The 17,859-nt window shown below is 38.0% G+C and overlaps 1 protein-coding gene across 1 annotated transcript in view; it reads left to right on the forward strand.

Annotated features, from left to right (window-relative positions):
* Positions 1-17,609, forward strand: part of TMEM67 (transmembrane protein 67) — a 31,500-nt gene extending 13,891 nt beyond the window's left edge. Inside the window, exons 13-28 of the mRNA XM_042870173.1 lie at positions 246-369; positions 1,539-1,644; positions 3,009-3,065; positions 3,160-3,258; positions 3,700-3,798; positions 4,188-4,274; positions 4,917-5,016; positions 5,118-5,257; positions 8,040-8,180; positions 9,036-9,116; positions 10,181-10,297; positions 11,686-11,802; positions 11,885-11,989; positions 12,337-12,439; positions 14,592-14,734; positions 15,095-17,609. Of these exons, the coding sequence (XP_042726107.1) occupies positions 246-369; positions 1,539-1,644; positions 3,009-3,065; positions 3,160-3,258; positions 3,700-3,798; positions 4,188-4,274; positions 4,917-5,016; positions 5,118-5,257; positions 8,040-8,180; positions 9,036-9,116; positions 10,181-10,297; positions 11,686-11,802; positions 11,885-11,989; positions 12,337-12,439; positions 14,592-14,734; positions 15,095-15,175 (1,700 nt within the window). The 3' untranslated portion in view covers positions 15,176-17,609. The remainder of the gene's footprint in view (positions 1-245; positions 370-1,538; positions 1,645-3,008; positions 3,066-3,159; positions 3,259-3,699; positions 3,799-4,187; positions 4,275-4,916; positions 5,017-5,117; positions 5,258-8,039; positions 8,181-9,035; positions 9,117-10,180; positions 10,298-11,685; positions 11,803-11,884; positions 11,990-12,336; positions 12,440-14,591; positions 14,735-15,094) is intronic.
* Positions 17,610-17,859: the final 250 nt, after the last annotated feature.

Raw genomic sequence — 17,859 nt, forward strand, 5'->3', positions numbered from 1 at the left:
TCGTGAATTTATCATTTTTCTAGGCATGTTCTAATAGTGTTATGTGCAAATTTTGATTGAAGATACTGGTCCAATCAATATTATGCACAAAAAGGTTATCTGGTGTTATTATATACCAGTTTAAATTGGAAATACGTAGTTCTCCATCCTGAATACAAGAGTATGTACTGCTTTTATTAGATTTCGTCCTGCCTGTGCATTGAGTTAATTTCTTCAGTATTGAGACTCTCCTTTTCTTTCCAAAGGCAGCAGTATGAGAAACTGGCTTTTGACTCGTCGCTTCTTTTTGGTGGATACATTGAGTGGAAGAGAAAATGACTTGGGAGAGCTACCAAGAATAATTCGAGTTGCTAGCAAAATAACAATAAGGTGATTAAATGCATGGGATATACAGTCTTGTGCAATCTGCATTTTATGGTGTCTTAAGTGGAAGTTGTTTTCTTATTTTGTTTCTCCTATGTTCTGTGCTGTTTTTTCCATTGCTTACTTGACAGTAGCAGGAGTTTCTGTAGGTTATTCTCCTGAGTGAGAGAGAATACCTAACACTGATCTGTGGGGCTTAAAGTCACTGTGATTACTTCACACTTAAGATGGATCAATCTATGTATGCATAATGCAAGTTAATGGGCATTCAGTCATCTTATATGAGCAAGTGCCATCAGAACTCCTCTGTGGTTTTTTGATGTGTATATTGCTGACTGTATATTGCTGACTGTATAAGGGTGCTATTTCATATTCCATATTCTTTTTGCAGTGTTTTTACAAGCTCTGGCCTATAAATGTTGTCATACAGTCCAGAATGGTCTTGTAGTCATTATACGTACAGTAGCCTTGTAGAGGAAGACTGCCTTTTAGGGTCATCACTGCTTGTGAATCTGCAGTGGAATCTGTTTTGAAAGAACATTTTCTTTCCTTCTTTATGTAACGTATTTCTCTGAGATCGGTGTCCAAACAAAATTGAGATCTTTTATCAGCACTTCTTTACAATTTAGTATGAAATTATAGTTAAAAAGATTGCTGATTAGCAGTGTCTCATCACCTATGCAGGTAAGCATCTTGAAAGTTAATTTAATGTACCAGCTCTGGTCGTTATGACGTACATACAATGCTTTTCAAAAAGGTAAGGATTAGTTTATTAGGAGACCTGAAGAGAACAGTACTGTTCCCCTCCTCCTCCCCCTTTCAAAAACAGAATAATGAAATAAATTCTAAACAAGTATAGAAAAACTTGTTCCGCAGTGTTTTGAGAAAACTCACCTTTTGCAATTGACTTCCAGAATGTGAATCCAGTATGTAAGGATTGATTCGAGCACCACCTTACAAACAAAGGCCCTCGCCCAGCTTTTCCTTTTATCTATTTGTGTCGGGGTTGCTTTTAAAATGTGAATTGCCACAGTTCTGAGTTTGCATTGCGCATTTGGTTGGTCAGGTTGTTCTCTTTATGTAGCATTTTCTGTCAGTGCAAGTTTCAATCAATACCTTCCAAGCAGCTCATCCCTTTGCTGCGGTTAAATAATACTCTGTTTGTATTTCTGCAGTATTCGTCTGGTATCCCACGCTCAGAAAGGAACTATCCACCCACCTCTCCTTACTGTTGCTTACACAGATGTGCTTGTCCAAAACCCCGATACCCAGAGCGTGACGGTGAGACCCTCGTGCTATCTCAATTGCACTGGTTTTGTTAATCAGCCTTTTAGTTCTGTTGAAATTCTGCTTCACTGAGCATGCTGGAAGGGTTGTAAAAAGCAAAGCAGTCTGTAGTTCTGCTCAGTTGTGAAGTTGCAAGTTTTCACCCAAACAAAGCTTTTAAGATGAAGCAGTTGAAAGCTTCTTCCTTTTGTCTCAAGTCTTTTCTAAATCAAGATATGTAGGATTTTACAATTGGGTTTGTAATAGTAAATTAGACTGTAGGGCAAAGGAAATACTAAAAGTGTATCTGATTTGTGGAGTGCACTAAAAGCAGCATTTTATGCAAGAAATTGAATATTTTTCTTTAAAGAAGTGCATTAGGAGGAAGTTGTTATGACACAGATCAGATCACTTGTGGTTTAAGTTAAAATATTGATAATGCATATATAACATCCTTTATTTTTTTGTCTGCTTATGTTAATTATTTGCAACAGATCTTAAGAATTAAAGTGAAATAATTCAATAATCTGTATCTGGAGGGAATCAGAAACAAGTGCCTTGTTTGCTTGTTAGATCACACTGCTTATAAATAAATGAAAATACTGAATTTAACATAACACAACAATGATTCTGCCACAAATAAATACTAATAATAATGTTTTCTGCTTATCAACATTCCTCTGCAGTTCAGGTATCCAGTTCAGGTAGACATTCAACTGGGAATTCCTGGTACTGGAACCATTCCTCACATTCTGTATCAGCTGAATGAAATGAAGGAAGGGATGGGGAATTAGAAGAATAGGAAAACAAAAGTCAGCTTTCTTCTCTGTCAATATCACGTCTTTATTTAACCACAGAATTAGGTCTTAGAATAGGTAAATAGCTAGAGAGAGCAATTTTGGTGTTGTGTGACAGTTTTTATTTCACTCAAGTTGGAAAAGAAAGGTGTCTGAGCTACGTAAGAGCTCACTTAATGATTTTGTATGTTGATGTAGTTAGATTAAATCTTCTTTTAATCAACAGTGGTAAGGGGGAAAGTATCAAACCTGTGGTGTTCACTCTCAGGTGGAAAAAATGCATGCAAAGTTGAAAAGATTATAATAGGGTGCAGCTGTGAACCTGGAGGTAGTAAGGGTTCATCCCCAGGGTTATTGTTAGTAAAGCCAGCACTAGGAGTTGGAAGCACATGTGCTACTTCTGTGCTTGGTACTGTAGCGCATCAGGTGAGGATGTGTGCAGGAGAAGATTGGTGTTGCACCCACACTGTAACCCTAGATGGGGATCCCTATCAGCTAACAACTGGGACCCCACACTGGTTACAATCGTTGTGGCATCTAAAAATTTCTACAGATATTTACTTTTTCTATCTGAATTTTCAGGTTTCCTTCTCAGTCCGTTATGAGATGAATCAGTCGGAGGCTCAGATCCAGACAGATGTAAGTTGTATTGCCATTTAACTCACCAGTGTAATGATTTGCTTCTATTTTGTCTTCTTAAAAATACCTACAGAGAATGTATCATATATTTCAGATCACGTTGGGCGTGCTGGGGGGGCTCGCAGTGTTATGGTCCCTTCTCAGGACTGCAGGCTGGAAGAGGCGTACAGGCAGTTCTGTGATTGACTTACAGGTATAAATAACTGTAAACCAAACAAGGACGTTTTCCTCTCTTTAAGGAGACCTTTGCTGTCATTCATTCCCTGTGATGTAACTATTCTGTTCCCTATGGTAACTGATATAATTTCTAGCCTGCCTGCACAGAGCTATGACTTGGAGTTAGGGTCACTTGAGGAAGTAGGCTTCTTGCATTCTTTGCATTCTGATGCTGTCATTCAGGAAATAGCTTTGCTTGGAGATAAAGTATTTATCAGAAGAGCTATTCGGATCAGTTGAGTGGCTTTGTTTTCAAAGTCATTCTTTTATATATTTATTATATTATGGCTGCAGTACAAAATTTATGTCTGGGGCTACTTCTCACTACTAAGAGGTTCCTGAAATGTCTTATGCAAACATACACATGCATGGCTTAACTATTTTTGCAAACCTGTACAGTGTGCTTTTATAATTGCAGACAGTTTTCAAGTTCTTACTATTTTATGCTGGAGACCTTGCCAACGTGTTCTTTATTATCACAGTGGGCACAGGGATTTATTGGCTCGTGTTCTTCAAAGTAAGTGTTTTCCCAGATTTTGGTGTTATATGAATAACTATTAATATGGCATTATTTTATATGATCATTTTTACACAAAAATTCATTGTCTTTTTTTTTTTTTTTGCCTTTCTGATCAGACCATTGAGGCAAGTTGGTATATGATATTCCATTCTGTGTGCTTAAGTTGTTGTGATCACCTGTTTCTCTTCCTTAGGTTCCTTTGTGCTTACAGTCTGCTTAAGAGTCAGCTAAAATATTTTATGAACTTGAATCCATTGCATGTTAAATATGGATCTTTTTTGCAAAAGGCATTCAGGGCTCAGGACTGATAACTGTAACTATAACAAACGTAACTATATTGTTACATTTGCCTTCTGCACTGTTTCAATGTTGGTTCTTAATTACAGGCTCAGCAGTTTGTCTCTGTCGTTTTACCACTCCCATCTCAAGAGAAAGCTTTTGTTACATACATAGCATGTGCTTTTAGCTTAAAGGTAAATATTTTTCCTCTTATATTGAAGACACTTTAACGTACGCATCTGTATTTTCAGTAGGCTTGAGCAGTGCATTTTATTTGTGTGTAGAGGTGAACAATAATTGTGTGCATCTCTAATTATTTTAATCTGAATTATGCTCATTTTTAATCAGGAACTGACTGCAGTTTCCTGCATTAAAAGAAAGCATTGGCTTTCTTGATATGTTGTTAATTTCTTTGGGTTTCCTTAACTTTTCTCCTTGAAAGAATAACTTTCCTTAGAGTCCTTACACATTTGTTTTCCCATTAAGGCTCCACAAAATAAATTTCTATGGAAAAATAACATAAATAATTATCTTCAAACATTCATGTAGAATTAAGATGTCGTTTTTTTGTCTCCATGGAAGCGTATTGAATCAGAATGCATACCACTGGTTAATATGTTGTGGAAAATGCTGGGCTGATTTCTTGGAATTTATTATTTTGCTGAATTCTGTTCATAACTCTGGCCATCATCACATGACTTACCATTCTTCCAAGCTTTTAATTATATTTACATATCAAAACTTAGTAACCAAATTGCAGTCTCAAGTGTAGTAAAGTGCATTACTTATTATGAGTTCCATTTCTCTCATTTTCTTCTCTTTTTATTTTTTTACAGGCTCTGCAATTCTTGCAGTTATTGGTTTCACAACTTACTGTAGATATTTTCTTTATTGACTGGGAAAGACCAAAGGGCAGAGTTGTTAAAGCAGTTGAAGGTAACTCCAGCTGTACTTGTTAATATACAGAACTTCGGTTAAATCTTGATATTGATCCAAAATATTAAATTCCAGAGCTTTAATGTGTGTATTCTTTTTAGGTGAAGGTGATGTAAAAAGTGCTGCTGCACCTGTGAGCATATGGAGAACGTATTTTATAGCCAATGAGTGGAATGAAATTCAGACAGTGAGGAAGATAAACCCTCTCTTTCAAGTGCTCGCCGTTCTTTTTTTTCTGGAGGTATTACTGCTAGAGTTGTTATTTTTTATTATTCACATCCAAAATGGAACAGTCTGTATTTAATTCCTGCAGGCTCTGCAGATGCCTTTCAGGACCGCTTGCATGCATGCTGCTTTGTGAATAACTGTTTTGCTACCTTCTTTTATTCTTATATACAGGTGTACACATCACTGTGCTATTTCGCTAAGGAAGTCTTCAAAGAAAAAACAAACCCTTAGGAAGCTCCATTAGTTTTATTTGTTCTTAAGCTAATGAGTTACCCTAAGCAGCTAAGAGGCTGATACATTTGTGTACGTGCTCAGTTCTGTATTTGCTTACTTGTTCCCTGCTGCCACAGTCTACAGCTTTATGTCTGGTTTTATATTTGTCTCAACTGGAGTTTCCTCCCTGCTAATTTGCTATTTGGTGTCCTTTTATAAAGCAGGAAATGAAATGCGCCAATTCTGTTCCTGATGTCATCACATAAGGCAGTGTTACAGCTTCAGTTACAGCTCAGGGATATGTGAGAAATCGTGCTTTAGCTTTTCAAAATCATTTGGGCTTGTTTCTTCAGTGCAGTTTAGTAACTACTATTTTGGCAAGTACTCTTAAGGCATATAGCTGTTTATGTGAGATTTCTGACATATTTTTAAATACTGTAATTCATTTTAATATATTTTTAATGTTCTATTTTTCCTTATAATTAAAGCCAGTTAACAAATTAATTCTTCATTAACTGTTTCAGTACTTTTGGTAAATATTGGCCAGATCAGCTTCAGTGCTATGATACGAGGAAGGAGTGAGAGGAAAGAGAGCAAGTATTCCCAAAACTTAACTAGCCTCTGTTGAATATTCTTAGGCTCCTGTTATTACTAGTAGGGAAAGACTAATTTATTTAATTTTTTTTTAATTTTTTTGTTTGTTTGTTTTTACATTTTACTTGATAATTCCTGCTGTGAATATGCTCTGGAAGAGTCCCTTTCTTGACACTGATAGTGATGGAAGTCGTGAAGGATACCTGAATAGACTAAAATTGGTGTTTGTGAAAACCTCCAGTAATTTTAATGTCTTTCATTGCTGTTCTGGAGTTTGAAATGTAGTTTCTCTGGAAGGAAAACGTGCTGGATAGATAGAGCTATCAGCTGCTATCAGAAGAAAACTGTATTGGTCAAAAACTGTTCAGTTCTCATTCATCACAGTTACAGGCTGTGTGGTATTGGTATAGAAGCCTGCAAAGTATTGGTTGGAGGAAGTTGGAAAGTGCTAGAGGAGTCTCCTCTGTCCTAAGGCTTGTGTCTGGCACCTAAGCAGCCTGTGGCTGGCACTGGTCACCATTGCAATGGTGACTCTATGGGTACTGAAGGTAACGTTGGCAATGTCATTAAGGTTTTGAGTGTTGCATGGGGTATGACTTGGATGGAGTTGAATTTTCTCCTAGCTCTCCATGCGGAGCTGTATTTTGGATCTGTGGCTGCAACAGTGTTGATAACATAAAGGTGTTTTAGCTGTTGCTCAGCAGCATTTGCACGATATGGCCCTTAGCAAGCAGGGAAAGGGACACAACTTCCCAAAAAATTGGGAAAGGACAGAACCTCAATAGCTGACCCAAAATGCCCATAGGGACCAGATAGCATCATGCACAACAAACCAGCCCTGAGGGGGATAGGTTTTTCTGATCAGGTAACTGTTCCTGGGCGCTAATCTACTTGTGGGAGGTATTTGGCGACTGCTTTTTTATCACTTGTTTTAGTTGTTTGGGATGTTGTTGCTGTTCCCTTGTCATTGCTTATTAAATTATCTCCACCTTGACCCGCAAGTTGCATTGCTTTTGATCGTCCTGTTCTCTGTCCCATCCTGCTGTGGTGGGGATTATTCCACCACAAATATGTTTCCGTTGTAGTTTTACTTCTGAATGATTTTCACGAATGTTCATCACGTAAGTGTTTCAATACCAAGTTTTTCTCTCATTATTTTGATTTGGGAACTTTGTTTAGATGGTTTATTTAAAACAGATTCAGCTATATGGGAAAGTGGAGGAAAATATATTTCTGCTCAAAAAAACATCTCAGATTCTTACACTTGAAAAACAAAAATTTGTGATCTCTTCAATATATGTAGGACTGTACAACTGCCTGAAGGGAGGTTGTGAGGAGGAGGGGTTTGGCCTCTTCTCCCAGGCAACAAACAGGACCTGAGGAAATGGCTGCAAGTTGTATCAGAGGAGGTTTAGGATGGACATGAGGAAGAACTTTTTCTCTCAGAGAGTGGTCAGGCACTGGAATGGCTGCCCAGGGAGGTGGTGGAGTCGCCGTCCCTGGCAGTGTTCAAGAGGCGTCTGGATGATGTGCTGCGTGATGTGGTTTAGTGCTTGTGATGGCAATGGTGATGAGAAGATGGTTGGACTGGATGATCTTGGATTTTCCTTTCCAACCTTGTGATTCTATGATTGTGTGACTAGAAAGCTAGAATTTGGCAGAAATAAGATCTCTCTGTAGTTGAGCAGTAGATTCTTCTAGACTTTTTGAGGAAAAATTAATCTTGATTTGTCATGAGATTTAGCTGTGTATGTTTATTTCTTTGTAAATATTTATATATGATAACATAAATATATACATCTGTGCACAGATCATGTTTTTAAGTTTTCTCAGTAATAATACTGGATCCCACGACTGGGCTATATCATAATGAACGTGCTGCTACTCCCAGCTCTTTCCTTATTTCCTGTTTTGAGGAAACAGACAGAGCCATAAGTAATGCTATTTATTACTTCACATTTTTTATATTAACCTTTTTATCTCTTCAGGTGGTGGGATTTTCAAACCTGGCTTTAATGGATTCTTCTTCCAGTCTTACAAGAAGCAGTGAGAGTTACATAGCGCCATGGAGCCGCATTTTAAGATTCGGTGTGTCTGCTGCACTGTGGTTAGCCATTGCCTTCCTGCAGGTATGTTAGGCACATACAGAATGATCAGGTCTTTGTTTTGCTGGTTCTTGGAAAGTAAAATATATCCCTATGGCATCCCAGTGATAATAACACCGCTTACTATGGCAGTGGGTATCACAGAATCATAGAATGGCCTGGGTTGAAAAGGAGCACAAAGATCATCCAGTTTCAACCCCCTGCTGTGTGCAGGGTCACCAACCAGCAGACCAGGCTGCCCAGAGCCACATCCAGCCTGGCCTTGAATGCCTCCAGGGATGGGGCATCCACAACCTCCTCGGGCAACCTGTTCCAGTGCTTCACCAGCCTATGAGTGAAAAACTTCCTCCTAATATCTAACCTAAACCTCCCCGTCTCAGTTTGAAATCATTCCCCATGGTCCTATCATCATAAACAGCCGTTCTCCCTCCTGTTTATATGCTCCCTTCAAATATTGGAAGTATTGGAGTTTAGGTTGTTTTTCGTTGTTTTTTTTTTTTGCTTTTTTGATCTGGACTTTGAGCTTGTTGAGTGTGGCACAAGATTAGAATAAAAAAGTGAACCTGACTAACTGTGAGAGGTCTTGCTTTGTTGCAGTTTTAATTCTGTCAAAGGGAAGAATTTACTCAGTTCCTTTTTTTGCTGTAAGCAAATTTAGAGCATCTACCAAGACCAAGAAATGAAAAGCAAATTATTGCTACATCCTTACTTTGTAGAGGAAGGATGTCAATCCTATTTCAAAGAGCTTGATGCAGTGATAACCACTGCAGAAGTCCGTAATTTGTGGATGCTGAACTTTGAAGTTAACTGCTTTACAATTCAGAAAATAAAGTAAAATCTGCTGGAATAACAAAATAAAATACGGTTGATTTATTTCAGATTATATTTTTTGCTGTGTTCTATGAAAGATTTGTTGAAGATAAGTTGAGCCGATTTGTCGATTTGTGTTGTGTGAGCAACGTAAGTATTCCTTTGTCTCATTTGGATGGGGACATTTTCACTAGAATAACATTTAAGTTCATTATAAGAGCATTAAGTAATATTTATTCACGTAATTTGTTCAGAGATCACAACCAAAGGTGGTGATTTTTTTTCCCCTCAATTTACTGGTATAACCTACAGGATGATTTTACTTCAATTTGAAAACGATTCTGGAATCATCCATATCAGTATGTACTTCTAGACATGATTTTTACATTGCTATTTGAAATCATATCAGTTATAATGCTCATACAGAATTCAAGAGTAGAAAATGGTGACAGAAATTTGAAAGGGAGTCATTTTTTGTCATTTATTTCTACTAGTTTTGCATTTTAGTACTTTTTTCTTCTAGACACAACCATATTGGTTTCAACTTTATGTCCCATTTCCATTCTTATCTTCTGGTTCTTCCTCAAATGTTGATGACTGCCCTGCCTGAAATAGCTGTCATCTTTCTCAAAACCATTCATGTATGTCTGAACTACTTCCAGTAGTTTGAGACTTGAAGTATTACAGGAAGACTAAGTGAGAACACACAAGATTCAGTCATTTGGCCAAAAATTTAAAAAAATATGGGTACAAACTCCTTTTGTCAGCCTTGCTTTTTGCTTTCCCATGAAAATACCATGTAGTGCATGGATCGCAAAGAAAGTTAATTTTGTGATACATAAGCATTATTTCATACTGACTGTTGCATGCAGTCTCCTAGAAACTCAAGTGAAATCACACATATGTGTTATGTGTCACAGAATCAGAATGAAGGCCAATTGGTTACTTTGTTCTCAATTTTTCATTTTTTTGTTCTGTGGAATTAAATTCTTCAAGTTCTTGACTCTGTGATCCTTGCCATTCATAAACTAAACTTGAAGCTGTTCTGCATCCCTACTTAAGCGTAGAGAAATAAGTGAAGATGTTAGTAAATGTTTTCCTGCCATACATATTTTGATACGTACCTCCTTTACATTCTCAATCTGCTGATTTACACTGTGGAAAAAATGGTCGTATCTACTGAAAGTATTCTTCTCTTCCTGCACTTCTCTTAGATTTCAGTGTTCCTCCTGTCACACAGCTGCTTTGGTTATTACATCCATGGCCGCTCCGTGCATGGACATGCAGACACCAACATGGAGGAAATGAATATGAACCTAAAGAGAGAAGCAGTAAGTAGGGAAGCTTTACACCTACTCTTAATTATTTTCTTTAATTAATTAATAAATATTGGTATATTTTGAAAGCTTTCAGTTACAGACCTAGTCTCCCGTGTTATGTTGCACTGAGTTAAGGTACTTAAAAGATACCAGCTGCTAATCTGCAAATAAGTGACTTGACATTTTCTTTTTAACTAGCTCTTCACCTTTCTTCTTTGCTTTCTCTTTTCTTTCTGTTCTTCAGATTCCTTACACACGAAATTCCTGTTTTTCTAACAAGGTTATTTTTTTTCCATGCGTTTCTACACCATCTTTTTTTGTATTGAAAAACTATATATTAAAAAAAAGGATCAGCTACTCTTCTAATAAATTATTTTGTTCCATCTCTTGCTCCTCTGGTGACATCAGCTACCCTTTACAGGCATTCATTTTAATAAACTTAGTAATTATTTTTTCATGTTTCTCGTTAGTTGTATCTTTGCAGCAAGTGTGAAATATCAAATATGATTGGGAGCACAGTGCACAAAATTCCATGACATCTTGCTTCGTTGTATGGATAACTAGAAAGAAAGTGCCTTTGGCAAAGGATGTGTCTGTTTTAATGCTAGACAAGAAAAAAATCTAAACATGAAAATTAACATTCAAATATGGAAATGTAGAAGAATCCATTAAAGGTTATTTTTGTGTCTCCCTGTGTGTTTTTTTCTGAATTTTAGCATAATACTGGGAGAAGCAAGGAATTTTTTTCCCCAATGTAATTAATGAATTTTCAGTGTTCTTGGGTTTTCTGAGATCTATGAAGCATGACCTGAGAAAGGTATGGAGAAGTCAGGAGTGCAAGGCATAAGAAAAAAAGCAAGAAAAATAGAGAATAAATGATAAATGCAAAACAAAAGGCTTCAGAATGAACCTTAAAAGATGTGTTAAAAGGTAATGAATAGAACACAGGTAAAAAGATGAATATGACTTTGTGACAGCAGGGGTCAGGATTTCATGTCCTAAAAAAATCTTGCTGTAATAGCATCAGGAGTGCAGTGAATTCAAAGATTTAGAGATATCATGTTGTGTATGTATATATCAGGATATCAAGAAAAACTTCTGTATGGAAAGGGTTGTTAAGCACTGCAATAGGCTCCCCAAGGAGGTGGTTGAGTCACCATCCCTGGATGTGTTTAAAAACCGTTTGGATGTGGTGCTCAGGACATGATTTAGCAGAGGGCTGTTAGTTAGGGTAGTGTGGTCAGGTTGTGGTTGGACTCAATGATCTTTAAGGTCTTTTCCAACCTGAGCTGTTCTATGATTCTACATAAAAGAGAATAAATGAAAAGCCCTTGACTTTTTTTTTTTTTTGCTTGTATATGACAAGAATAATGTTAACTTACAGTTATTGTAATTTGTAGGAAAACCTCTGTAGTCAGAGAGGTTTGCTACCAAACACAGATGGCCAGACATTTCAGATTTCCATTTCAAGAAAAATGAGGCTGCAGTATGACAGGATTCATGAAACCCTGACGAGAGTAAGTGAGGCATTTTTATTCTGTTAATGTTATTTAAAGTATGTATTTCTTCCACTAAAGCCAAGGCCATGTTGTATTTCAGAGACGTGGTCCTGCTAGGTTTTTGGACTCATCTGCAAATACTTTTGAACAGAGCACGAGGGCATACAACACCATGAACAAATTCCTCAGTTCTTTTATTGATCACGTATGTATATTGATATTAATATATTAAAGAAAACTACAATAGACTAAAAATTGTGAATCAGCATGCCTGTAGTTTCTGTTTAAGCATATGTCCATAAGGACCCGCTGTTCAGGATTTCATAGGAACTGAAACAGTGCTTCATTCAAATAAAAACTTGGAGTACTGTGCAACAATGCAGCCTGCTCTTCAGAAAGACAAATCCTTTCTTGTTATGTGTTTATTTTTACCTTGGAATGGACCGATCCTTTCTTCATTCATAGGGGTCTGAGTGGCTGTGCTCCACTTTGGAAAAGCTACACTTCCTTTGAGGCCGTAAAACAGAAGTTGCGCCTTTGCTTTTCTTACAGGTTCATAAAGAAATGGATTACATTGTCAAAGATAAGCTGCTGCTTGAGCGGATTCTGGGCATGGAGTTCATGGAACCAATCGACAAAAGTATTTTCTACAATGGTAAAAGGATGTGTGACTTGGGATTTGTACTTCTATAAGTACACGTGTTTCAGCATAGATTTACATGCAGGATTTCCAACCTAAACTGGGCTTTACGGCAAGAGAGGCCTTAAAATGATTGTGAGGGAAGTATCTAAGAGGTCTTCTCTAGGTTAGAGAAGTCCTACTTACTATTTGTCACTTAATTGCAATGTGTTTTTTTTTTTTTTTTCCTGTAGGCATCTTGAAAGGATGCAGTGTAGAGATGTGCAGTTTTTTATGAAGTGTTGCCTTAATATCCACTTTTTAAATGGAAAGGAGATCCTCAGTATTTAAATAGTTCAGCACTATGCTTTTGTAGAGAGCTAAATTTCCTGTGGAAAAAACTAAAAGAGCAGAAAGACAATTTCTCTAGGGAAGATACTGATCACAGTGAGAATGTTTTAGTGAAATAATTGATTATATTATACCACGCATTTTTGGAGACTCTACTGAACTTAGTTCAGACCCTTATTCTACCCCTAACCATAAATATGGGCACCACTTCAGTGAAAACTAAGTATTGACGAGCAACCAGTGATGGGGGCTCATTTTGAGCCCCTTAAATACTTGACTCTCCAGTCTCACTGTTCAGAAACATCAAACCTTATCAGAACCATAATCCGATCCATTGGTACTAACAGAATGACCATCACACCTAAATATGCCATTCTTACATAATACCAATCCCCAGGTTAGATTATTGAGCGCAGCAGAACTTTTTCTGCTGTCTCCGATACCAAGGCTACAAAATTGAACCCCTCATGTGAATCACAAACCTTGCTCTGTAATCAGGAGTACAGCACATGCTTTCTAACCAGATAGGAGCCGTGGCTGTAGCCTGATGGTCTTGCAGTCTGGATGTCTGAGCTGCATATAATTCATCAAAGGACTGGGCTCTCCTTCCCTGTTACATGGAAGTACTATCTTTAGTAATGAATGTTACAAGATAACAGTAGGAACTCTCCGCAGCCTCTGGCTGCCAGTCCCCACCGTACAGTTGTTCCAAAACCCTATTCTAGTCCTCAGGTCTACTCAGCCATCAGTACTGTCACATACTTCATGTTTGAGTTAAATGCAGAAGCACAAGAAGGCGTCTCTAAACCATGCAGTGTTCAGCTTTTAATCTTTTGACTGCCATTGTTTCAAAGATCGTGTAAGCGCTGAAATGAATATTTTGCTTGATGGGTTACACTGCAGCAGTCTCCAGAAGTTCAGATACAAATCAGGATTTCATAAAAGCAGAACATAAGCAATGTTTAATGAAAGTTTTATTGGCAACACCATACTTTCATTTTATATTTTAATAAGAAAGCAGAAAGAGAGAGAGGAGCACTTTCTGTACTTGCTAAATGTTCTCTTTTAAGAGGCACTGCTTATAAAAGGAAGGGATGGATAAGTAATCTAATTTGGCTACAGAAAATGGTGTTTTAAGGTTAAAATACCTATTTATGGGGAAATCAATTACTAAGTGAACAAAGATACCATTAAGCTCTGAAGCACCTTTTAGGTGAGGTTTAAGCACGTTTTGTTGTGTTTTTTGACCTGGGGCCAGAGTTTGCACTTGCTGTAAATCTCAGTGACAAGGAAGTTTTGTCTGTTTCATACTCAAAGCAGCCTTTTTTCATAGAACCATAGAATGGCCTGGGTTGAAAAGGACCACAATTCAGCTGGTTTCAATCCCCTGCTATGTGCAGGGTCACCAACCACCAGACCAGGCTGCCCAGAGCCACATCCAGCCTGGCCTTGAATGCCTCCAGGGATGGGGCATCCACAGCCTCCTTGGGCAACCTGTTCCAGTGTGTCACCACTCTCTGTGTGAAAAACTTCCTCCTCATGTCTAACCTAAACCTCCCCTGTCTCAGTTTAAAACCATTCCCCCTTGTCCTATCACTGTCCACCCTCATAAACAGCCATTCCTCCTCCTGTTTATATGCTCCCTTCAAGTGCTGGAAGGCCACAATGAGGTCTCCCCAGAGCCTTCTCTTCTCCAAGCTAAACAAGCCCAGTTCCCTCAACCTTTCCTCATAGGAGAGGTGCTCCAGCCCTCTGATCATCATTTTTTAAGTGACTTAATTGAGACTTCTGGAGCAGATGAAGTAAAAATCCTTCAAAAACCATTGTCTTCCCACAGATGAAGGACACTCTTTCAGTGAAGTTCTGTATTACGGCAATGAGACGACGCTGCTCATCTTTGATATCCTGTTTTTCTCTGTTGTGGATCTGGCTACCCAAAGTTTTGTTTTAGCGGCTGTTCTAACCTATTTGCAGCAGGAGGTAAACTTCTTCTATTTAAATAATATGGGGAAGTCTGAGAGCTTAAATAGTTGGATAATGAAAGCCTGCACACAGTATGTGGTGTTAAATAGTCCAAGTGTGCTCATATGCATGTCATAAACAAAGAGAAGGACGATCAGCTTTCACTGGAAAACACGAAAAAACAGTTAAAATTAATTGCAATTAATCGAACCATATTTCAAGATGGAAAGATACTGGAAAAGTTTCAAAATCACTAAAGGCAATTAAACATTTGATTCTCTCCCTTAGGATTAGATATAGTAGGGAGTTATTCTGCGCTCGGTATTGAAGCATGCTGGTTTAATTACTTGCTCTTTAACATATTGCTTTTGGTGTTAGATTTTTAGGTTCATTCGTAATACAGTTGGACAGAAGAATTTGACTTCTAAAACTTTGGTGGATGAAAGATTTCTCATTTAATTAAGAAGACTGCAGACCTTCAGCACTTAGTAGAGGAGATTGTGTCCAGGACCAAAGCATCTCAGACCTACAGATTAACTGCAGTGCACTTCTCAGTAATAGTGGGATGGTTTTGAAATGTATCATTTTGATATTGTCTGTTATTCATTCTTATTTTTGGTATATTTACAGATGCTTTTGAAGTTGGGAACACTAAACTGTAGGCCTTTAAAAGAAAAGGTACATGGAAATAAGACAAGAATAAACATAGTTTTGTTATTATTAGAGTAAGATTTAAAAAAAAAAATTAATGGCTTTTCCTAAGACATGGAGAGCTGACTGAGGCAGTAATTTGAGTGTTGTGGTTGGCAGTTTGGTTGTCAGCTCTTAGGTTTCCTGAAAATCCCTTAAATTTTTTCTTTCCTCCTTTTTTTTTCTTTCTTTCCTCCTTTTTTTTTTTCTTTCTTTCCTCCTTTCTTCTAATTTGTTTTGAGACATAATGTTTAGCAACCGTACTTCAGTTTTGTTCAGTCCAGAATTTGTTCTGAATTGAATTAATATTTGAAGAGAACTATTTAAAATCACTTGCTCACTGGGTTTCCTACTTGAATTTTCAACTTCACTGTGTCGTAGCATTGTATGATTCTGTCTGTCCTCTTCAAGTTCAGTTATTTAGTTCATTGTTTTTTCTTGGGTGTAGACAATATGTGTCAAAGTTTCCTTGTGTTTGAGATACAGTAGCATTACAGTGATGCAGAACAGCAGTCTAATCATAATTGCAGAGAGATGTTTATAGGTACTTTCAGTCCTGATCTTCTCTCACCTGATGTGAGATGCCCAGGGAAACAGAGCAGTAATTCTATGCGGTTTCCACACAAGTGAAAAAGCAGCATTATTCCAATCTGTTGGAAGCATTTTCACAAGTGCCTGCATATGATCATGCACTTCTGGCTGTCTGACGTTTGGGCTTTGATATCATTTCACTTTCATCGTTATTTTGGAGTGCAGAGAAGATAATAATTATTCAAGTGCCATGTAGTGAGTGTTAAAGGAGATCACGAATGGCCTTTGGAACACCTTGAAGTGGGGTGTCTGCCTCCCATTTGTATCTCTGAGAAGTTTCCATACTTTCCTAAAGTTCACTGGTTTATATAACTGTTACTTGTCTTTGAATAACGACCAGAGACTTTCACCAGCAGAAACTCTAGAAAAATGTAAACCAAGGATGGCATGTTTGCTGCGATCACAGACGAAGGATATGTTTGGTGGCACCCTGCACGTCTGGAATGCAGACACACCTATCTGAGCTGAAGCAGCACTGTACTGTTTTTCAGTTGTTTCTTGGCTTCATGAAGAGGAAGGAGGTGTTGTGTTGATACCACATCATATCTCAATTTCAAACTTTCAGCAATACAGACTTAAATCTCAGGGTCACAGTTGCTCTAATGCTTTTGCTTAGTAACTATGTCTAAGTACAGTTTCCAGATCTTGCAGGTGATACTGAAATGGTGATGTACCACATGGTCGATGTGAATGAAGGATGTAGAAAGTGGCTGGGGTGTGTAGATGAGGAAGTAGACCACAACTGATCCTGATGGAAGTCTTCCTGTGGCTTTCCAGCAATATAATTGTGCCAGTGATAACAGCAGCTTTTTCTCTGTGCAGATTCTGATGACGTGTTCGTAGTCACAAAGTTATTTCAGGGAATGGAACCACACTTCAAACATATGTCCTCCCGAATGTTCTGATTTATGACTGACTTCAGTCAGAGTAAGTAACGTGTAGGAATCAGACCCTGGTAAACTAGGGAGTGTCTGCAAACAAACTGAAGATGTGATTGTGCCATCTGCAGCCCTGTAACTAATTTAATTGGTCTGCTAACAGCACAAGGGAAGGTACAGCTTCATGTCACTTCTCACTGTATACCCAATTCTCAGTGCTTTTGCTCAGCTGGTTTGTTTCTACACAAAATTGTGCTTTCACTTTTCTTTAGACATGCCTTTAACTCAGAATGGCCTTGCAATTTGAAGGACCTACTGCTAAAGGCAACTCTTGTTACAGATAAATTAATGTGAACTTGTCCTAACAGTTCTGTCACTTGCCTTCCTTTTTCTCCTCGATGCACACACTACTGTGTGTTTTATCTTTCCAGGCCATTTATCTAAGATGTTAATGTAACTAACATTGCTGCTGTATGTGATCTAGGAAATAATTACAGGAGACAAAAGCTCCAGGAATTCATAGTAGCTTTCCTTCATTCTTGCTGTGTAGTGAGTGCTTGAACTGGGTTGGCTGCCCTGTGATCTCCTATGGGTTCAAGAAATAGCTCATCATTGTATTTCCAATTTTGTTTTCGGCTTTTTTAAATTAGTATGCAGCTGCAGGATGTCGTTTATATATTACATGTTTTTTAACTTTATAAATGTTTTAATTAAAGGACTTTCCAAGGACCGGACCCAAGCCTCTGACACTCCATTCCATCCATAACCACGAGGGCTTTCAGAACAGGGCAGGGACTTCTGCTGGCTCAAGTGGCTGTCTGAGGAGAAGTGTAGGAAAGGGATATTGTGGGCTGTGTGGCAGCAGAGGGACATGGGTTTGGGATGATGGAATGAATGAGGGGTGATTGAGGGTTATTGAGGGGTGTCTGTTGGGCTAGCTGCCAAAATAGCAAACTCCATAAATAATTACAGTTCACGTATACA

The sequence above is a fragment of the Lagopus leucura genome, unplaced genomic scaffold, assembly GCF_019238085.1.
Source record: "Lagopus leucura isolate 7727_CA_CO unplaced genomic scaffold, USGS_WTPT01 Super-Scaffold_100002, whole genome shotgun sequence".
Classification (NCBI taxonomy): domain Eukaryota; kingdom Metazoa; phylum Chordata; class Aves; order Galliformes; family Phasianidae; genus Lagopus; species Lagopus leucura.